The sequence below is a fragment of the Anopheles funestus genome, chromosome 3RL (assembly GCF_943734845.2).
Source record: "Anopheles funestus chromosome 3RL, idAnoFuneDA-416_04, whole genome shotgun sequence".
In the NCBI taxonomy this organism is placed as follows: domain Eukaryota; kingdom Metazoa; phylum Arthropoda; class Insecta; order Diptera; family Culicidae; genus Anopheles; species Anopheles funestus.
In genome coordinates, this window is record NC_064599.1 from 45425864 (window position 1) to 45449616 (window position 23753).

General features: G+C 40.1%; 1 protein-coding gene across 4 annotated transcripts; it reads left to right on the top strand.

The window, feature by feature from the left end:
* Positions 1–1915: 1915 nt before the first annotated feature.
* On the top strand, positions 1916–17677 carry LOC125768277 (calpain-C). Of its 4 annotated transcripts, none has more exons than XM_049435693.1 (10): positions 1916–2160; positions 2902–3234; positions 14231–14883; positions 14983–15250; positions 15326–15809; positions 15899–16268; positions 16502–16613; positions 16698–16888; positions 16961–17093; positions 17161–17677. In XM_049435693.1, the coding sequence occupies exons 3-10, from the start codon at positions 14420–14422 to the stop codon at positions 17185–17187; spliced, it is 2049 nt and encodes a 682-aa protein (XP_049291650.1). In that variant the 5' UTR covers positions 1916–2160; positions 2902–3234; positions 14231–14419; the 3' UTR covers positions 17188–17677. The 4 variants fall into 4 exon arrangements, with proteins under 4 accessions (XP_049291650.1, XP_049291651.1, XP_049291649.1 ...); XM_049435694.1 differs by having other exon boundaries at positions 3081–3234; XM_049435692.1 differs by lacking the exon at positions 2902–3234.
* The last annotated feature ends 6076 nt before the right edge of the window (positions 17678–23753 follow it).

Genomic DNA, 23753 nt, shown 5'->3' on the forward strand with positions numbered 1-23753 from the left:
TAGGAAAAGCTGTAAAAAATATGAATAAATGTAATGTTTAACCGCAATATAAAATGACATCAATGATACGAGCGTGTAGAAGCATTTTTAAAATTTATATAATGATTGATTCATGATCCGTACCAACTTTAACATTGGCCTTGATGTAGCTTCTTACATACTGCTTGTAGAATGAAACTGGGACGATGATAACAGTTGATGCTGTTAATGGCACTGTCAAAGATATGCTTTCACGTGTATGTTTTTTTTTCTGACTATGTTACCTCCATACCGGTATTTCTGCTTTTAGTGGGAATCGACTAGAAAAGTATTAAGTATTGAAGATACCAGAAAGGCAGGTGTTGAGAAAGAGTTTAAAAGAATGCGTATGGACAGGTCAGATTCAAAATTGCCGACCAGAAGCCACCAAAAGGAATAAAAAAAAATATTGCAACCCAAGACGAGTGTGCTTCCACTCTTTCGAGCTTTGCGCGTTGCGGCCAAGCCCCGATGGAAGTTGGCGGCGCAAATAAATACCAAAAAACGTACAAAAATTCCGCTATATATCCACACATCTACATCGAAACGCAGCATGAACGCACACATGAGCAACGCATCCCTACGCAGAGTACTTTATTGCGCTCCCCAACAAGATATGAAAGTTGCCTAAGGCCATTTTTAGTGTGGCTTGCTCCAGTGTGTAGATATGAAACGGTACACATTCGCATGTTTTTGTCCCAACAAGCACACGGATCGGCAATGGAAGTAATTCTCATTTCAGTTTCATAATTACACGGCTTACAGCAGAAAAGAAGCAGGAAAGCAGATCAGTCTTAGTCTAAATCGAAAGCACTGTTGAACAGAAGAGAGTGCGTTTGAAAATAAAAAGAGATTGTGAGGGAGAGCTCTCCATGATATACAGCATACTTAAACTATCATGGAGCACAGCATAGAAGAGAGAATTCACACAATCAACTGATCCCCCTAAAGCACTTAAATGTACCTTAATAAAGTATTTTTTTTTTTTGCTTGTTAAGAACAGCAAGGCCGTATCAAGACTTAATTTTTTATCGCCTAGCCAGATAGTCAATCCTTGCTACGGGGAGATGGGATTTGATACACGGCCCTGTCGTATGGAACCGGTGCCGTTTATCACATACAGAATCGGGCCGCCCCATTTGTGCTTTGTTATTTGGACAAAAAGTTTGTTATGCGTTCATTTTAAACACCACGATGATATTTGCATGCTTTGATTAGCATTTTATATAAAATTATAACGCAACATTGTTTTTTTCAATGAAAATCGTGATGTAAGCATTCTTATAATCATATTTCTAAACGTTTTGACCTATCGTACCATCAATGTTTATAGGTTGGAATTGGATTCGAACCGGCTTCGATCGTCAGAATATCGATGCACACAATCGGTTTTGCAAAATATTATGTGTTAGGTCAACCTCATCCAGCTACAGGCATTGTTAGTGGAAAACAAATTTGAAAGATAGTTTCAGCATCTTTCAGATATAGGTTTAGTCTGTTGCAAATTCACGTTATTACTGAAAATTTTATTTGTGATAAAAATAAATTATTGTAATATCATAATTCTAATTGAAATGTATAAATAATAATTCTAATATAAAAGAAATAACGGTATAAGAAATCATTGGTTTTTATATAACAGGCTAAAAGGCTTTTAAACATAGGCTAAAAGAAAATTTCGTCTCGTTTACTTCCACAATCAATATGCTTCATTGTAGCCGAAATTTCGATACCTTTTCTCTGTATCTCCCAACAAACGGTGCAATCCTTACCCAGTACTACTGAGGAGCATGGCTCATTGCAAAAGGCACAAGATGAAGCGGCAAAACAAAGCAACAGAGAGAGGGCGAATATTCCGATTGCGTATGCTTGTTTCGCCATGGTAGTGGTATGCGCGACGGTACGACCAGTTCATCGAAATTCCTTGTCGGGCGTAGTCGCGATCGTTTGCGTCGTTTCGGTGCGTTCGACATACATTTCTTCTCCACAGCATTATTTGCCCACCTTGTGGTGGTAGTGCGGAATGCTTCCGTATTTTTAATTATTTCCCTCCTTAAAAGTTGTCCAATCTGATGGGGCAAGAATTTTACGAACAACAACAGCAGCAGTAATCTCCATGCAAACTAGGTACTGCGCGAAAAGGTAACGAATCAAAGCAGCATTAATCGTTGGTATCGTTAAGCGTAACGCTAAGCGCTTGAGCACGGTTAAGGTTCGTGCGTTTTAGCCAGTGTAATTAAAAGTCCCGCAAGTGCCCTTGCATACAGATGGAGTGTAGATCGCAAATTCTCGGTACCGCCGTGAACTCGTATGTGCCTCTCATGATGGCAGCTATTTTCACCTGAAACCAGTTCGCGATAGAAAGAGTTGTGACGAACGCAAGACACGAACCCCGGTTGCGGGTAAGCGAGGTACCAGTAAAATGTGCGTTTTAGTGACGTTGTCTATGTCAGAGGCTAGCTAATATGTTGTACGGTCGTTTGGAGGGTGGAAATGTTCATCTTCAACATGCTCACCAACAACAAATTATAGTAAAGCATCATGTGAAACCATCTGTGTGCAAAGTTGCAGAACAACGAAAAAAAATCTACACTGCAACCACGGTGGCTTGTGGTGCAGAGAGTGCTTATAATTGATAGTAGAATATCAAGTGCGTGTGTACAAACGACAAACGAGTGTGCATATAGTGGCTATGTATTCATATTCCCACTACTTCCCTCGCAAAGTCATCGGTGGCCTGAGGTGAAGTGAAATTCAGCTCACCGTGCATCGCGCATACTTTCACGCTTTGCGGGTCGTTACCTTTCTGGTCGCTCTTCGCAGCAGATTGGAAATCACACATTAATATTTCATAGCATATTTTGGGTGCCGTCCTGCATTTAGGTTGCCGGCTTTCGAACGTCTCGTGAGCAGCTGGAAAGGTTACTGTGGCCATAGCGGATAAGTGTAACGCGTGTGTGCGTGTGTGTGTGTGTGGTTGCGCGTGTGATACAAGTGCATGCGCATGTTTAAGATTTCATTCTCATTTATCCACTACTCCGGTGTGTGAAAAATTGTGACAGATCGAGTGAGAGTGCTATTAAAATCAACTTAAATTTACTTACCTCAAAATGGTTATGTTACATGGTTAAAACCATGTTTGGGGAATATATGTTTTGATTATTAAGATTTTTGTCGGCAGCTCCCCTTATTTTACGTGGCACGGGAGCGTTCAAGGTAAGCTGCATCGTCGAGGAAAATCAAGATCTCGATATTTGGTTCATTGTTCGCTTGTTAACAATACATTGTTTCGTATAATTTTGTGAGTTTCGTGTGAAGGTTGATGTGTTTTGTTTTTTTTTTTTGTAAAAACGTTCTACCGACCTTTATTTATCGATGTATGACTACATGTGCTCGTTGCACACACATTGCTTGTAAGTGTGTGCGTGTGGAAAAGAGTGCAGCAACATGATGCAGCTCAGGAATTTTACCGTTTTGTTTGAGCAGGTAACGGATAAATTATCAGAGAAGTATCTCGGCCGATCTTACTCTTCAACATGAAGCGTAATGCTTGAAGAGATGGTTCGGTTTTATCCGTTCATTAAGTGTGTTTCTTATATTCAATGTACAGCCTTTAAGTGGTGTGGCTCATTTCAAATTAGATAAAAGCCAAAACAGTCGATAAAAGCATTACAGTGGATAAATGAGATAATGTTTTAATTGGAATTGCAGATATCAATTTAAGGAGCAGCATAGTACATTCATCATAGTTTGTATGATTGACACTTATAATAACAATAACTTCAATAAAACATTCAAGAGAATTTAACAAATTTTTCTTTTTCGAATATTTTTTGCATCCACGCATCTTTCCAATCTATCCCTTGCAAGCAGCTATGGATTCTTGAGCCATCTTTCTTCTGGTAGCTATTTGCACAAGCTGTGATGAGAATTTGTTTTCTTTTCTTGATCCATCGTTTCAAACAGTCTCATTATACATTCTCGTACCACCTGCGAAGCAGTTTAGCTTGGGTACAAAAGGCCCAACAGTTAATTATGGTCGTTGTACAGCCATAACCATGAGATCACGTAAAGTCTTTCTATGAGCTTGAGGCTTCAAAAAGCGATCGGTAAAATAGGTAAAATGCTACGGTTGTAAACACAGCTGCAAAAAGGGGTGGCAATGGCTGGCCTTCGTTGCGTCACAAGTTAGAAAACTGTCGAATTCAATACCATTTAGGGAAATATTTACAAGCTTACTGTTGCCGTTACTGGTTGCGTGAAACAAATTCTAATCGCTATTGTGATTGTTAATGCTACTGTTAAAATAATAGATGGTTGAAAGTATTGAGAATAATACTGATGTTTAGTTTAGTTTTACAAAATAGTTCTTTGTGAATCAAAAAAGATAATAAAGAGCCGCATACTAGCCGTGCCTATCTTTCGATAAGCTGCGAGCTGTAGAAACATGTGAACTTTATGTTTACTAAAATTTTCTTCTTTCTGAAAACAAAACAAGTTTTCAATAATAATATTCCAAGGAGAGGAACAAACCCACACACAAGCGCACATTCAGTGACGCGTGTTACATACGCGAAAAGCGTAAAACATGTTCAAACGCAAACACACAGAACAAAATGCAAAATCTTCGTCCACGTCCACATGTCCGAATAATCGGCAACGGCAAATCCCCCACGCCAATCCGATACTCGTTGCCAGTGACACATTCACGCTTACGAATCGCCAAGCGTCGATCATCGTTAAAACAATTCAACATTGCGCAGGATGTCGTTGAACTTTCGGTTTGGTGATTTAGAGATTTTCAAAATGAATATTTTTAAATGGGCTTCTGATGAAACATTGGGAAGCACCCTTCTTATTGCTTTGCAAAAACAAAAGCATTGGTACATTTTGATTTGGAAGTCCCACTGGTCGTAATGAGAATAAAGATCATGTGAAGAGGACACATGGAATAGTTGAACCATGACGGGTACGTTTAAATGACAAACCCAAACATGTGTAGGCTGCATATTTCGGGAAACAAAAACATATTTGGCAAGGTTCGTTTGTTTTACCATCATTGAAATCATTCACAGTGTCGAGTGAGCCGCCGTACACTCAGCATGGAACTATTTATGCATTGAAAAAAAATAGAAAAAATATCACAAAAGCTTTACCGCACGGGCTTGTTTTTTGTTTTGAATTGTGTGAAACTACTCGCTATGTTATTGCGCAAGCGGGAATGTCTTGGTGAAAAAAGAACATGAAAATATAACCAGAGCACAATCTTTTATCAAAACGGTCACCATAATTTTAGCTACTTAATTTCATAGCTATATTTCCAACAGTACTGGCGGTTGCCTACCGGTGGCACTTTTCCTTATGACGGTACCGGACGGTATTATCATATGCTTCGTTGCATTGTTTTCGTTAGCCTTTGTGCAGGCGTGGAAGGTTGGATGTATTTTATGCAACCGTCGTAGCTCACTTGAGAATTCCTCAAACGTCCATAAAGGCAAACGATGAAATAATCTATGGCGGAATGCAAAAAAAAAAGAAACAGCCCACGTTTGGTAACAAGGTGTTTGTTTGTCCAACGCCATCTGAACGAGAAGATCCCATGCTAAGAAAGCCGTGATGCAATAAGCTTGAAACCCATTAATTTTAAACATTGTGGAGCATAATAATAATAATAATGTTCAAACGCGCTTAAAAATGTGGAACATATTAAAAGAGCATCTGTTCAGCCACAAGCCAGGCCGCTGTTCTAAGATGATTCGGTTTGTATAAATTTACTTTAAGCGCGTACATTGCTCAACATCCGTTGGAACACTGAAACATTTGCAATTAATGAGGCGTTCTTCACGTACACACTCGGGCACAACTCGCAAACTCCCACGGCATCTTACGTCAACTTCCAATCGTACCATGCGTAGACCTATAATCGGCCGTCGCCGCATATGCAAAAGTGCCAGGTGCAGCAGTTGTACGGTAGCGAGTGGGCAAACCAGTCTGTTGCCACTCAAAAATGTGACCGACGGATCAAGTACAAACCTTAACACCTACATGCTACAATTCCGTGCACCGGTCAATTGGTAACGCGATCAAACATTCCTTACATGGTAGGTGGTCGTGTGGTGGCATTACTCACCTTTCGAAACGTGTTTTCGATATTCTACGCGATTCCGTTGTCGTACGCTCTAGGCGATACCTAGAGTTTGCTCACTTTACTTTTGGGTATAGAATCGCTGGGAGTGATCAATACTTTGATAACGGCAAGATTGTAAAAGATAATTTTGAGGGTGATTTTTGTTGTTGTTGCAGTTTCTACTACGGTAAAATGGGTTGGACAAATGGGCACAAATATGAATAAACCGTGAACAGTATTACCTTTGTGATAACAGTGAAAATCCTAAAGCTAAAATCCAAACATAAAAATCAGTAGTTATGGGCTGTTTCGGCAGAACCATTGTCAAAAAATGTTTTCAAGAAAGGAAATTGAGAACTAATGAGTCGAAACAGGCCGCATTTTGTGTGTGATAAACGACGCCTGGACCGGTCATGAAATACCATACGTAGCAAGGACTGACTATCTGGCTACGTAGTTAAAATAAGTCTAATAAGATGCAGAAATGGCCAGCATGACCTGAAGTTCAAGAAAATGCAGGAAATGAGTTGGTTTTAAACAAAGTATAGTCCGTTGTGGGAAATAGCAGCTATTTTTTAAATGTTTAATCTCAGAATGCTTAAAAATAAATTTACTCGTTTCGACGGTATTCCCTACAAATCTTTAACGGTTTTAAGATAAATAATAAGATATGGGTTTGTAGGAAGTTCGGCCCTATCGAAATATAATTTTGATTTAGGTGTGTTAGGACTTCAATGAATATGACTCCAAAGCACTGTAAAATAACAGCTAAGAACAATTACATTTTTCACTTGTAAGTTGACCGGATAAATAAAATCGTGCACTTCCCATAAGCTGCTGTTCGTTGAAATGATGCTCACAACCTTGAAATTCGTCATCGTTGCAGTCGGGCTTTCACTTACTTCGCTGTTCCAAACAATCGTTTAACCACGCACTACAGAGTGGGTGACTTTAATGAATCTTCTCCCGCGCCCATCTTTTCTTTTGGAGGTTCACTTTTTCTTTTTTCTTTTTTAACTTCCGAATGCATTTTCACTTCTCTGAATCTCACATCGGTCTTCGGCAAACGAATGAATGCCAAGAGAAGAGGAGTGGCAAAAGATAGATTTCTCCCTCACACGAGGGCACGATCTTGTCGAATATTAATGTTTTAAGCTGACCATAAACTTCGAATGTCATATGCCATTGTGCGTCTGGTTTTTGTTGTTGTTACTTTTGGTGAATTTGGCTTTCTTTTTTCCTGCAAGTGCTTCCTATTTTACAGTGTCAAGCGACGGGCGAGTAAATTGTGTTGAGACAAGTTACTTATGAATGGGTTTCCTAGTAGTCTCGTGCGTGTTGATTTGTGAGGAAAAGTTTTTTTCAGTCGCTTTAAACACTCTGCATTACCTGAAGAAGCTTTAGTTCGTTTGGCAAGGCAACCAGGATGGGAAAATAGTACTTGAAATGGATCGAATGATAATCAACACGTTTTTTTATGCAGAATAGCATAATCTCAGTTTCATGATGATAAAAATTTCAATTTTTCTTGTTGTTCAAAAATGCCCAAACTTAAATGCATTCTGAATAATTCAGAAACGTTTATGTTTGATTTTAGATTTATTTTTTTGCAACAACTTTTGTTGTCATAACAAAAGAGCCGGTTACATAAAGTTAAATCTTTGTCCAGGGCTATGGAAATATGTTAAATATACAGAAGGCATTTCCATAATTATATTTTATGTTTATTATACATTTTACTCTAATATTTTGAGTTTTCCATTCTAACGAATTAAGTAAATAACAGAATTGAAACGAATTTTATCCAAAGTCAGTTACTTACAATTCTTATCTTTTTTTTCTCCGATTTTGATTTCCTTTGCAATTGTTGAATAAAATATTGAAAAACTTTGGTTGTTCCTCTATGTAAAACTTCGTCTCTTCTAAAGTATCTACGTCATCGTTGGAAAATATTCCACCAAGGTTTACTAATGCGTGCATGGCATGCAAATTACGATCACCAAAATGGTACACATTAATATTCACGGCAGCAATTAAAACAGTAGCTACCCGTCTCTCGCAGTAGTTTGTTCGTCTAAACGTTACATTCTTTCATGAACGTTTCCCAAAACTATTTGCAATTTATGTTGAGTGTAGAGGAGTGGGATGCTTCACTGGTTAATGTATTACACATAACAGCTGAAAAAGGAACTGCACTTATTTATCCTAATTTCAAATAAGCGTTCTCATTCATGAAAATTGTCATATGTGCCATAACGTACAATTGATATTCATCGATATAAATTCTGATTTTTTAAAATTCTTTATATATCCGACGTGTGGCCAAGGTCTGTCATTACTTGATGATTTCACACGTACGCGGTTTTTTACCATCAAAAGTTCCATACCACTTTTGAAAGATCATATCCAAATGACAATATGTGCTAAATAAAAAGTTAATCTTGTTGATTAGTTTTTCTATTCAATAGGGAAATAACATTTTATCAGACCTGACATTATTTTATAATGTTTAAGAAATTCTGAAGAAAACGGTTTCATTTCATTGCGGAAATAAAATATTTTCTGTTCGTGGATAAAGCTTCATTTTCCTAGCGAAGATGCAGAAAAATAAAAATACGTCTACAGAAAATTGAGTTTATTGGCTTGTGTTGGTATTGTTTTCATTTATCAGCTTAATTAATGCTTTGTTTTTCTTCTTGCACATTAACCCAACAACAAAAATGTTGTTCCACGCCAGTGTTCTGTAGTCATCTTGTGAAGTTACCAGCAATGTTTTGGAAGTACAAAAAAAACTTCCCTTGGCGCATGATGATACAAAATGTACAAGGCCTACGGACTAAGAGTGCTTATGGGGTGGTAATAGTAAGAAGAAAATATGATAGCAAAAACCCAGTATAAACAAAGCATCTCCGACTTGTGAGATGTTCCGAAGTACTTCCACCGAGCGAATGATCGTCATAAGAACGTATGCGTTGCTCTGCGTGGCTGTTTCAGGCCAGAGCATACCGCTGGAAGGCAGTGATGTAGCAAAAAGGAAAACAGTTATAATATACCACTTGTTCCCGATATTTCCCGTCCCATTTCCTTTGGGGATGCTGTTTTTTACACACATAAACAATCGTACCTTGTTCACCTGGTTTGCTTGCCATACGGCAGTGACGATTAAAATAGCTAACCGTCTCGGAAAGCAGACGGTCTACAGCTGAAGCAGAAAAGCTTGCGGAAGCATGAAGATAACACATAGCTTTAACAGTTTCTATGTCTACGCTCTCGTGTATCAGTGCTTAAAAATGTTGCAGTATTAGTGAGCAACAACTAAGAGGGCCAGATCATAAAACAGAACAGTTTACAATTCTAGCGATGGCTTTTCCCATCAAGTAAATTGTACGTCGTGTGTCTGTGTTCTGCGTGTGAAATTCATCCTCTGTGTCTATAAAACTTCTCTGCAAATTGTGATCGATGGATGGCCGATGGAATCATTTGATTTACTGTACAAATTCGTTTGTTTTTAGTTGAATGTTGATATTACTATTTGTAGCTAGAAACGATGTTGAATCTATTGAGGAAAAAATTTACCACAGGTGATTTCATTTCGATCAAGTCACAGGTTTAAATCAAGTTCCACAAAACTTTCACAACCTCTTGCACTTGAAGGCTGAAAGGCGTGCCAGGATAGTGCGGATTGGGCCGAAAGCGAAAGCTAAATCTTTCTGAGATTCCAATGCCGGGAGGATGCTAAGAGAAATCGGCACAGCAGAGACGATCGGTTACTTCGAACCTAGCCAAACAGCTAAACGCTACACATTTCGTCACTGGCATTCGGATAAGGAAAATCAAATACGGATTGTCTCGTTCTGTGCCAGTGTACCTCTCTGTCTTATGCCTTACGAATCAGTATCAGCCCTGGGACGGGGCTGGAAAAGTTGATCACATCAAGATTTCACTTTCACCACCATCTTCAGTGGATGCTCGCATGAGTATGCGAGTTTATTGCTGCACCGTTTTTGGGATAAGGCGTTTACATAGTATCGTGTCCAAAACATACGACACCGATTACTACCTTCGATATTTTGGCTTATTTCAGACATTTGACATTTACTCCATATTATCAACATTAAGCTTATCCTTGTTAGTTTCATAGTAGGTGTAACAACATAGACGTACAATAAGCCATTAACACACATGAGTGTTTCAGAATAGATGCGAACTCACGATTATGTGGTGTCGTTTAGACTGATAGCTTTGAGCAGTATTGTTGGAACTTACTTGAAATAGTGCACGTAATACGTTCATGAAACAAATTTAAATGAAACAATCAGTTGCAAAAAAAACTGCAAACTTCTAATGCATGTTTTATAGGGAAAAACGATGCAATATATTTCATCTGTCCGTATCGATCACATTAAATATTTGAGAATCAGCAAATTGAAATATTTCCTTGTTTTGTTACGCATATCTTTCAGTTGCCACTTGTGTTCATTTCCGTAAACCTGTACAATGTAATACCATCATTGTTTCACCAAAAATCCTTGCAATTGAATGGCGATGAGAGTTTACACGAACATTTTTGTTTAACTTAATGATTACTGTTTACCGACTGCACACCATTTCGTCAAACATCGTATTTCATCATGATCAATGTTGATTAGCATAGCATATGTTTGACGAATTTATGAAATGAAACAACACAACACGTGTTCCCATAAATTGCGTAATAAATGGAACCTTTGACAAAGCAAAAAGGTCAATATTTGGCAAACAAGTACATTCATCTTGTATTCTCCGTCTGACATTAAGACTCTATTTAACAAGCACTTGCTGATGTTTGAATATAACATTAAACGGTTTTGGATAGGTCATATTATTTTCGAGTTATAGAAAGCAAGTAACATGAAATGTGAACGAAGAGAAAGCTAAAATGCTGCTCTTGTGATATTTCAATTTGATCCTTTCGGTAATGTTAGTTTAATGACAAAACAGAAATTTGTGTTGATTGTTCAGAAAAAGTAATACACAATTTATAATTTTTAATAAATGGCATTGTAAAATTGAATAAAAATACGAATCATCTTACTTTACACTTGGTTTCTTCATTTATTCTGTGCGTTACATGTATTATTGAAGACTGTTACATTTTTTATAACAGGTGACAATTACTGCAAAACAAGCTTTTCAAATTGCAGCAGCATTTTACTTCATTATACCAAGAATGTCATATTATCTAGCTTGTTTTGTTTCTCCGTATCAATTAATGGAATACTAAGAAACAGTAACCGTTCCAACAACACTCAACCACTTCAACACTTCATGGGAATCGATTGAACTGTGATTGAAGGACGTTTGCTGAACACACACACACACATCATAGAACATTCCGATCGGTTTCGACCCACCCTAGCGTAAAGTATCTTACACAAACACTATCGCCAGTACGCAGGTATTGAAGCGAATTCGTGGCTAATAGGACATTGAAGACAGCCAATCGAATGGACAGTAGTAGTTCAATCTGTAAGCTCCTGTTATTGGCACGTTTTGCGTTTGTTAATGGTTGATTTCTTCCAGACATACCCATACAAGTACCCTATAGCCTTATACAATCACTACATAGAGAGTTCCGTCTTTCCCCGGTGGTATTTGAATTCCGATTGTTCTTTCCCTTGATCACAGAGCACGCAGAAACTATACATGCATGGTCGAATGCATGGTAGGGAACAGTTTCCAATAGTTCCCCACCATCGCTTTGAAAACGTTCCGGCCTTGCGATGGAAAATGTAAATAAAGCAATTAGCTGTTATAAAACAGAGGAGTTGCTTCTTTCTTTAACCTGCCCTCTTCAGGAGCTTTTTTTTCTTTTGCCATCCTCCACCGTACCCCTGAACCCAACCTCCTGCTCCACAACTGAGAGGCCTATATTTCCCTCGCTCGTCTCAGCATATGACCGCGATCGCAAAAGTATTGTACGCATGTGTAATGTTATAAAACAATTGTCAATCACATAATGTCGAATGGGAGCATAGTTCCCGCCGCGTTTGTGCCGTTACAATACTAAATAGAGTGTAATAAATAATATTGAGGTTAATCGTATCGTTTGGCTTTATGTTCCAGGTGGGAATCGAATATTGAGTGATATATTTTCATGATTTCAATTGAAATCATTCGAACAATATCAATGTCACAAAAAATAACAAATTATTTATGTGTTTGTTTTCTTATTTATCTATATTATTGCAATGTTGTTTTAAAAGATAAAACATGTTGAATTAGTGAGGAGTGATTTGAAAACCAACAAATGAAAATGATGTGTAGTAGATAAATTTTAAATTCATATTTACTGGTTTTAGCGAACTTGCTATCAGCATTATATTAAAAAAAGGTAATACAGTAAATCGGAAACGTTACGCATCGTTACCAACCATTCGTTGTTATAAAATGAACATATAATATAGCCGAAAATAGGTCTTGATTAATGCGTCTCCCTATGACCATTACTCTCTTCTAGCAGTAGCAGTCATAACCTGGCTTCAACTCAAAACAAATTAGGTTAATCAAATTCGCTCGATTGCAATTCAGCAGTGTATGATGATATTGCGGACGTGCTCTTATGTGCATCTCTACTCGGGTTCCGTTAGTATATGGTATAAGACACGCATATTGGTTTAGGTTTAACATTTGTGTTGGTCTCTCAGGTGAGCTTAACCATAGCTCAATAATCAAATTAGTAAAGTAGTTCTTCATTCTAGTAGTACATCTTTATAAAAACAAAAAATTGATAATTATTCGTGTAAAATATCTTCTTCATTTCTGTTCGATGCGCAGAAGGGTTTAATACAAAAAAAAACAACACTTTAATCCCTGATGATTTTAACTGATTTACTCTGCTTGCAGGGAGGAATAATGCTTTGTTATTTGTTTACCATCCTACAACTTTCCAACGAACTTGCCTGATACACTTTTCATTTTTAGCTACAGTGAGCCCGGGCACACGGTTTGCCGTTGTGCAACACTGAATGGTTAATTGAGTAACATGGCTTTCGCGCTGTGCCGTTGGGAGTAAGCAGGTGGCTGGTTGAATCATAAATTATGCTTTGGTTATGATTACGTTAGCTTTTCCAAAAGTGTGACCAAATGGCCAAACGCTGTAAGGCAAACGATCAACTGCATTAGACGGCGGATGGCGGCATGTTTGAGAGTTTCGAGACTAGCTATCAACTCTTGTTTCCAAAGCATGTTTTGTTTGTTTTTTAATATATAAGGTAATTTGCTTCTTTTTAGTAATTAATATTTTTAACTCTGTTGGCTTCTTACAATTGCAAAATATACAAGTAGCATGTTAGTAACGTAAAAAATAAGACATTTACATACCTTGTTCTGTTATTCTGTACCAGCTCTACAGTGGAATTTCATGGGTTTCTTTTTACGCATTTCATTCGGTACCACACTAATGAATGAAGTGTTAGCGTAAACGTAAAGTGATAGAGACATCGTGGTTAGCTTGCTGTTAATTCGTCACGCTTTGCTGTAGACAAAATAACATAATGAGCCCATCCCACTTTCAACCATGCTAACAGCAAACAATGCAAGTACCTTCGTCGGATTGCTTTACCATGAGAAACGATCACGCAAAAGTGCATTAGCAAACCATGGTCCCTTTCAAGCTTAAATTTTCATGGCGAACGTTGACACTTGCAAAAGATGCGTCCACCGCTGATAACAAAACGAAGGGAAAAGGAAGATTACGGAGTCGCTTCACTGATTATAAGACGACTTTGGCTAAGCACAATGGTAAATAAGGCGGTAGATGTGTAGATAGAGGATTTAATTGAGTGTGGTAGTTACGCAAAACTAAGCCGATTCTAATAATCTAGGTCCAAGTAAAATGGTTTGATGTTGAACTGTGCTATGTTAAAATTTCATAGAGGCATACTGTGTTGAAACAGTGAGTTTAGTAACTTATCATTTTTCATTTGAATTTTATATAAGCTTCATTTATCAGCCTTGAATTTTATCAGACTTGATTTAAATTTCAAATTCGTTACATTCTCTTGCTCTTGCTCAATTGCTTTTTTTTTGCTTGTTTCTTTGCAGATTTGTAATACTAAGACCATGAAATGAGTGTTTTTCAACAATTGATGAACGAGCATATATTGGTGCATATTCAGCAGAATAAAATATTCGTATAAGCATAAGGAAAGAGAGCTACACCCAACTATACATTCTTGCTGTTGACACATAAACGGCACTCCCTTTCGGCTGGAACGGTTGAAACGCTACAAAATGACTTCGTCTTACGAACGTATCAAATCAGAATGCAAACAGAAGGGCGTACTATGGGAGGACGAAGATTTCCCGGCCACACAATCGTCCGTCTTCTACCACCAAACGCCACCGTTCACCTTCCAATGGAAAAGACCGCACGAGATCGTTTCAAATCCGGTATTCGTCAACGATGCGTCCGCACAGTTCGATATCGTGCCCGGTAAGATGGGCGATCGGTGGCTGGTGTCGTGTTTGGGTGTACTGTATCTATCCAAGGGTTTGTTTTACCGGGTTGTACCTGCGGATCAGAACTTCGACAAACCGTACTATGGTGTGTTTCGCTTTCGGCTTTGGTGGTGTGGCGAATGGCTGGAAGTGCTGGTCGATGATCGATTGCCCACAATAAACGGCAAGCTGGCCTTCCTACAGGCACAGAACACCAACTCCTTCTGGCCCGGTTTGCTAGAGAAAGCATACGCAAAGTAAGTGGTGAATGGTGCATGCATTGACTGATTCCGCAATTGATTGCGTCATTGAAAGATTGCACCATTTTTGTATATGCCTTCCTTCTTTCGTTTCAGATTGCATGGATCTTACGAGGCGCTGAAGTATGGTACGCTGCTTGACGGATTGGCTGATTTGACCGGTGGCATCACTGAGTCGATATCGATCAAAATGGACAGCAACATCCTCATACGGCCACCGCTTCTGCATAACCTCCTGGATACAACTAGCATCATCACCTGCACGATCAACAATGGTACCATGACACAGATTCGTAACCAAACAGAAGCTTTGCCGAATGGCATCCACGTGGGAATTAATTACCGTCTTTGTTCGATGGACAAGGTATGGATATAACGATGATGTGATGAAGTAGCAATACTGAACGAATGATTTTATATTTTCATGAATGTCGTACAGGCTGAAACTATCATGGGCGACACAGTGCAGCTAGTACGGCTGCGAAACCCTTTGGCTCAAACGCTCAGCAAATCTTCAAGCTTTAACGGTGACTGGTCGTCATTTTCCAGTTCCTGGGAACGCGTTACGATGAATGAACGGAATCGTTTGATCGAGCAGCTCGATCAGGGCGAGTTCTGGATGTCGTTTTTCGATATGACGCAAACTTTCACGCACCTTGAGTGCGTCCATCTTGACTCGGATACGGCTAGGGATGAGCCTCAGCTGGCGGATAAGAGTCGCCGTTGGCTAATGCGACTGTACCAGGGTGCATGGAAGCGAGGTGTTACGGCTGGCGGTTGTCGCAATAATCCGGACTCATTCCATATCAACCCACAGCTGCAGCTGTTTCTTAGCGAAAAGGAAGACGTAATCATCTCAGTCAATCAACACAGCGTGCTGGAACCGAAAGTCATCGGATTTACCGTATACAATCTAAATAGTTGTACGTATGCAAATGACCATGGAACGTGATTATATGAAGGTCGTGAAACTTAATTAATCTATTGTTCCATCTGTACTTTCTCAAACTAGTGCAAAATATCAATGGATGTCTATCGAAGAATTTCTTCAAAAAGCATAAAAGCTTAGTCAACTCCCAATACACCAACTCGCGACAGATAAGTCATCGGTGTTCGCTTGATCCTGGACGGTATCTCATTATGGCCACCACATTTGAACCGGCAGAAGAAGCGTCCTTCAGTGTGAGGGTGCTAGGTAGTACCATTCGGTTGGCTCTTCTCGAAACACAGACCATGCTCTTGCTGGATCCTTTCCCTCTACTGAATTCCAACACAAAGATCACGATCGATTCTTCTAATAACAACAACAACAACAACAATGGTATCGCATGCAGCACGGCACAGTATGAACCCGTGTTTATGCAGCTTGCGGACGATCAAAGGTAGGCTGAAAGCTACACGTTTTTAGTGTAAAGTTATTGTGGTTATGAAAGGTGTCCGATGGTTTGATGATAGTAGCACCCTTCTTTACATGATGAAATCGACACCTAATCCCATCTGGACTAGATAGACAGCCAAGATCAGAATTTGCCTCCTCTGGGCATTTTAGGTCAAGGAAAGCCAGAAACGACGGAAAAACGACAAATTTTAATTTCAATACGAATTTTTGTTCCAGGACATTGAATTGCTTTGATCTCCAAGAATTGCTCGAAGCGTGCCTTCCTAATGATTATATTCGAAGCTGTGCCAGTATAGACGTTTGTCGACAAGTGGTTTGTTTGATGGATGTAAGTATTTTTTATACATTTTTTTTTTTCAATATTTCAACCAAATGTCTTGAACTATCACACACTTGTACCATTGATCGACAGAAAACGAATCGTGGCCGTATAAATTTCAATGATTTCAACAAGTTCATGATCAACCTGAAAACCTGGTGGGGAGTTTTCAAGATGCATACGAAAGAAAAATCGGGCATACTAAAAGCAGAACGATTGCGGGACGCACTGTTCGATGTCGGATTCCAGCTCAGCACTGATAACATTTCCATCCTTATCTTACGGTAATATTTTCATATCAAACAGTTTATGTGCGATCGGAACAGACTAATCAGTAGTTTTCGTTTTACCTTCAGATACATGCGAAGGGATGGAACACTTCGACTGGCTGATTTTATATCTGCCATCCTGCATCTAACTATGGCTTTCGAGTTATTTAAAGCAAAGGATACGAATCAGGATGGTATCATTAGCATGGGAATGACTGAGGTAATCATTGAGAAATTGATTGTTTTAATGTATCCGATAATGTAATGTTTTGTTTCGAATTTTGCAGTGGATTAAATCCGTCTTTATGTGCTAAAGCAGACACAAAGAGCACTTGAGTGCCAGCACAACATATCTAATATGAAGTCATTTCGGAACCGACCATCAGGATCAACGATCAGCATTATGCCGAACACCATTCAAATTATGATTTGCAAGGTGATCATCCGAATCGGTTCTAACATAAAATCGTTTATATCGCATACACACATAAGCTCCGTAATTCTAAGTGCAATCAAAATGAAAACTCTGCTGAAATGTTAAACATACTCCATTGTGTAATATAGTTTCTGTAAAACATTTTGCTTAGGTAAGACACTTCTGATGTGAAGAACCGTAACCATAATTTATATTTTGTTGTTGTTGTTGTTGTTGTACGACTGACCAGCAGCTGGTGGAAGAAGAGTGCATAACGCAACATGAAGCAGTAAAATTTCACCAAGCAATGGAATGCTCAAAATCTCGTATAATTGATGTATTGTACCAGGATTGTAAATAAATTAAATCAATTGACTCGGAGAAAAGTTGATATCGTCTTGTTATCGAGAAAAGTTATAACCATGGACGAATTCATACATCCGAAAATGATTTTTTAATTTTTTCCATGCTAGTAATAACATCTAATAAGTTTGGGGGACGGGCCGGTGGTGCATGTGATAAACGGCGCCGGTGTACACGGCCGGACCGGTTTCAAATCCCATCCGGACCGTCCCCCCGTAACAAGGACTGACTATCCGGCTACGTGGTAAAAATAAGTCTAGTAAGCCAGAAATGGCCGGCGTGGCCTGTAAGGTCGTTAAAGCCAAGAAGAGAGAGAGAGAGAGAAGTTTGGTGCAGATTGATGGTCCACAGAGACTTTCATATAACAGGGTAGACTGTATACAAATAATATGTATAAATCTAATGGACTAGATATTGTAGGCACCACGCAGTAGAGTGGTATTATAGAAAGATAAATAGATACTGTTACTGTAGTTACCGTTGTTGCCCGTTTTCTATTGTTTATTGTTTATTGTGACATATAAGAGATTGGCCAGACATGGCCTTATCACTTTCTTAAAAATAAAACCTTATTTACTGCACATAAATGAAACGCAAATGTAAAAAGTGACGCCACGAACACGAATAAGCCTAGTTGAAATTAATAGGTTGATGCCAGTCAAAAAACGCGTAACGGAAATTAAATCTAAGAGCCATTGCTGTCATAGGGTCATTCTCGCTATATGCACGTCTTCTAAGGTCAGTTCTAAGTGGTCTGTAGTTACGGAACATTCTAGGAGGGACATTTATATTTACTCTAGATATTAGATCGGGTGCATCTAACTCACCGATGATTAGTTTGGCCATAAAGGTGCACTGGGCGTTATCACGTCTCCTAGCAAGTGTATCCAGTCCAAATAACAAACAACGAGTATGGTACGAGGGACGAGAAGTTACATTACGCCACGGAGTGAAATGAAGGACAATACGTGTGAATCTTTTCTGCACTGATTCAATTCTGTTTGTCCAAACACTAGACGATGGACACCAGACCACCGAACTGAACTCGAGCCCTGAACGAACAAAGGATTTATACAAGATTAGTAGACAGTGGGGGTCACTAAACTCTCTAGACTGACGACGAATAAATCCTAGCATTTTGTTAGCTTTGTCAATAATATCACAGAAGTGTTGATGAAAATTCAATTTGCGGTCCAGCGTAACTTCTAAATCCCTAACCGTGTCGCAGTAATAATACCGCGGTACTGCTCTTATCGCCTTTTTTGTACACAGGAAACATCACCGAAGATTTCCAGGCGGTAGGAACAGTACACTGTGCCAGGGAAAGTTGGAAGATGCGCGCCAAGGGTTCAGCTAAATGCTCGCGGCAGTTGTAGAGAATGGCTGTAGGGATACCATCGGGCCCAGGGTTGTAAGAAATCTTCACTTGCTGCAGAGCACGTAGCACAGAGTCTTTAGAGACAATAATGTCCCGTGAATGGATATCGACGACGTCACGAGGTACGATATTCAAAGCTGCGTCTAGTGAGAAGCTTCCAGGATCCACGATAAAACAATCCTTGAAACGTTCAGCAAATAGATTGCACATGCCTTCCTTGTTACTTGTAGACACATTATTGTGGGTGAGGACAGCGGGAAGTGAGTTATTACCACGTTTAGATTTAACGTATTTCCAGAATCGTTTAGGGTTTCTGGAGAGCGATGATTGAACCCGATTAAGGAAACGAGAGTGTAGCATCCTGTTGTAGCGCCTGTAGACGTTATGCGCAGCGATGAATCTCAGCCTTGATTGTTGGGTGCCTTGTCTGCGATAGAAACGGTAGCATGGCGATTTGTTTCGTTTTAAGCGGTGTAAATGAGCGTCAGACCAAGGCGGACTACGGCGTGGTTTAGTTAAAGGGCAACTGGTATGTAAATGCCCCAGGAGTGTATTATTGAATAGTTGCAGTGCCGTGTTAATATCTGGATTGCCCTCAAGGAATGACCAGTCGGTAGATTGCAACAAGTCAGTCAGAAGCACGTAGTTAGTTCGACTGTAATTGAGTGTGCCGGAGACAAAAGGTGCTGTATTAGAATGCCGAGACCGCTCTCAAATTCCCGCTCCAGAAATATGCAGTTCTAAAGGTGGGTGATGAACATCAACGGCAACAACGGGAAAGGGTGATATCACCGGTGGGGCACAAGAGCACAGGATCTCATCACACACGAATATTAGATCTAGGATGTTATTCGAGTTATTAGGAATGTGATTGATCTGAGACAATCCGTTACTATAGATGCAGTCCAGCAAAAGGCGACAGGTTTCCGTGACACGTGATTGCTCGAAATCAACTTGAAGCGCTGGAGCATTAGAGCGATCAAGAATCCAAGACAAAAATGAGAAGTTGAAGTCTCCGAATAAGAGGCAAGTTTCATTTGAATCACAGGCAACATCATCTATAGAGGAGCAAAGGGTACGTATAACGGTAGCGTTGTTTGCCTGATCCGGAGGGATGTATACTGCACCAGTGACAAACGTTCGCTTGTCACCGTAAATTTTTACCCAGAGTTGTTCTACAGTATCCGATGTTGGGCATAGTCGTGAGTGTAGTTGAGATGCTACGGCGATGAGAACTCCACCACCCATTGCTTTTTTACTATTACTGCTGCTGCGGTCAGTTCTGTAGACAGTGTAATTATCTGGGAATAACTCCGGAGAATCGACTGTTGAGTCCAACCACGTTTCAGTGAGGATAATAACATCGTAGTGGGTTGTAGAGATGTAGTTAAATACTGTATTGGATTTAGATTTTAATCCTCTAACATTTTGATACAAAAACAACAAATCGTCAGTGTTGTAAGAGAAGGCAACCCCTGCAGGATTGACGTTAGAGCCGTTCGCTGGTGTAAGTGTCGAGTCAGTATTGCGGTAGTTACGCACGTGATGTTCTGCAGGATTGACATTAGAGCCGTTCGCTGGTGTAAGTGTCGAGTCAGTATTGCGGTAGTTACGCACGTGTTGTTCAGTTTCGAAGTCAGGATCATTTTGGTGATCGCGTGTGCTGTTGTCAAAGTACCCAGCAGTGTATTCATTATCACAGGTAAGAATGCGAGCAACGTCGTTACTTACTGAAGGAATAAGCGTCAAGTGAGTGATTTCGTTGCCTATCGGAATTGGATTTCGATCTGCGTAAGTGTCCTTGAATTCATGTGCCGTGTCCCGTTGATTTGCATGCATGAGTGTATGCGTGACGTCGAGGAAAGTTAAGGAATTAACTTGAGCGGAGTGCGTCAACATGTGCATATAGTGTCTTCCAGTGCTAATTAACGGGTTTAGAGTGTTGGTGAGGCGCAGGGAGTGTGTGTTGAACGGATGGTTTGGTTTAATAATTGTGGTGATCGAGTTGTTCGCTCCGCAGATGTGGTCGATTGGTTTGTGGATAAACCCATTGGAAGTTGTAGACGAAAATTTGCACTAGCATGCATATTTCGGTGATCGATGAATTCACGCACCGAAAGCCCAAGTGGCCAAGTGTCGGCAGAGAGGGCTTTATCCCGAAGAGAAGAAGGCACTACCACCTTGAAGGATATAAATGAAAGTGTGGCCGTGTTTGTGCCCTGACGAACAAGGCTATAAGCGGTGACATCCTCGATGGAGAGCGCTTGTTTTACCATTTGTACAATTTGGTCACTAGTAGTATCCGGTGAGAGTCTGGAGATGTACAATACACATTTTTGGACTGTGGATTGAGCAGGTACTATTTTGATATTGAATGAGGATGTCATATCTTCTTTTGTGCCAGTGAATGTGGGCGGTGGACATATTTTGTGCTGATTCTCATCCTTATCGAGCCTTGCGGGCTTGTGCGTGTGATTATTGTTATTGTTGATTGATCCTGGGCCAAATGTGAACAATGTGCGGTTGTCACTAGCGACATCGGAAAACAAGCGTTTCGACGGATTTAGGCGACGAATCTTCGTGGGAGGGTGACTGCTTCGTGGAGTTTTTAATTCAAGTTGGCTCATGCGTGCAAATCCAGTATGAATCTCTTTGGTTAATGGCTCGATGACGGTTTTGATGTTCTCAGCGACCGTAGTTATTGCCGTTTGAAAGCCAGATTGCATGGCTGCTTCCTTTACATACTTAGTGCGCGGGTTCATAATCACACTACTACAACCAATGCAGCTCCAGTGAAGCTGCTTATGCTCTGATATGCGCGGGAGTAGATCAGCGGGAATCGAAGTGCAGCGATGATGAAATGGGGAATCACACAGGCAACAACTAGTGAAAGCCTCCGTAATTTCCAATGTGCAAGCGTTGCAAATACGTGCCATTTTAGGTAATAATGTAGCGTTGCAGAGGTAACGGTATTGTTGATAGTTGATAGTTGATAGAAGCGATGGCGGATAGGACGCGCGTTAAGAGCAAAGAAACGAGCTTTACGCGAAAAGTTTGTTTAGCGAAGGTATCCGGGTAATATTACAATATTGCGATGGTGTTCATGGATAAAATCCTGATAACAGTACCGAAGTTTACAGTGATAAATTGCTCGAATTACAGAAAAACTACAGAGCGTTATGCGAATACAACTGTTGCGTTTCGAACAAACGTCAGAATAAATCTAATGGACTAGATATTGTAGGCACCACGCAGTAGAGTGGTATTATAGAAAGATAAATAGATACTGTTACTGTAGTTACCGTTGTTGCCCGTTTGTTTCAAATTTTTTGATTATCAATGCCCGTCCGATGATGTCAATGTCATCCACGAAGCCGAGAAACTGGAGAGAACGAGTGAAAATCGTGCCCGAACGTCGAAGGTCGCGCTTCGCATAACACTATCCAGAGCGATGTTAAGCAACAATCAGGAGAGATCGTCCCCTTTCCTCAGATGAGGCCTGATGAGATTCAAATGATTTCGACAGCATGTTCGGCACACTCAGCTTGCACTGCACCCCGTCCATAGGGGCATTCAACAGCCGTATTAGCTTCCCTGGGAATCCGTACTGCTGCATGGTGTACAATAGTTAGTTCCGATCTGTAGTGTCGTAGGCCGCTTTGAAGTCAATGAACAGGTGATAAGTAGGGATCTGCTGCCCTCGACATTTCTGGAGGATCAGCCGTAAAGTAAAGATTTGGTCGGGTATCGATTTGCCTAAAACAAATCCAGTTTGATAGCTTCCGACGAAATCTGTGGCAAGGGGCGCAAGTCTGCAGAAGAGTATTCGGGACAGGATTTTATAGACAGCATTCAGGATTGTGATGGCTCGGAAGTTAGCACAGTCCAGCCTGTCGCGATTTTAGTACTCTGGGTATATGACACCCAGTTTCCACTCGCCCGGTAGTTCTTCCTGGTTCCTAATTCTTATGATCAATCGATACATAATGGCGGTAAGCCTCTTCAGACCAATTTTGAACAGTTCGGCCACCAGAACATCGCTGCCAGCTGATTTCTTGCATTTCAGTTGTTTGATGGCATTGATGACTCGTCCAAGTTTTGTTGTCAGTGTATGTAGCAATACCGCACTGATATGTGTATGGATCCCAAGCCTCTCGAAGGATAATATAGCCACTCTATACCCTACTCGGATTAAATACGTCCACGGCGCACAGAATGGTAACATATCTCTCCAAATATCTGAGCTTGGGTATACGGGGAAACCAAACCCCTTGGAAAATTGGGTTACATGGTCAAGTTGAGCGGAGGCGGCCAGCCAGCATCTGTTCTCCATATGAGGGGCGGTTGGACGTCCCTTCGGTCATGGCACCCTACGAGACTTTAAACAACTAAAATTCGTAGGTTCTCCGACCAGACAGGGGTTGGGGGAGAGGCCTTGCAAGCCACCGCACCGGATACCACCACCGGATACCACAGGATACCACCGCACCGAACAGTAAACAATGTACATATTTCGAATCGGATAAACAGGTTGTCCTTCAGAGAGACTATTGTAGAGGATCGCAAAGATCACTAATAATTCGTGTCATGAGTCATAAGACAAATTAAAACAACAAATATTTGGTTCGAATATTTGTTTGTTGATAGGAGCTTTGGACTATAATTTAGACTTACGCACACGAAACAACATTGAATTGCCGTAAGTTAACTGCTTCATCAGCATT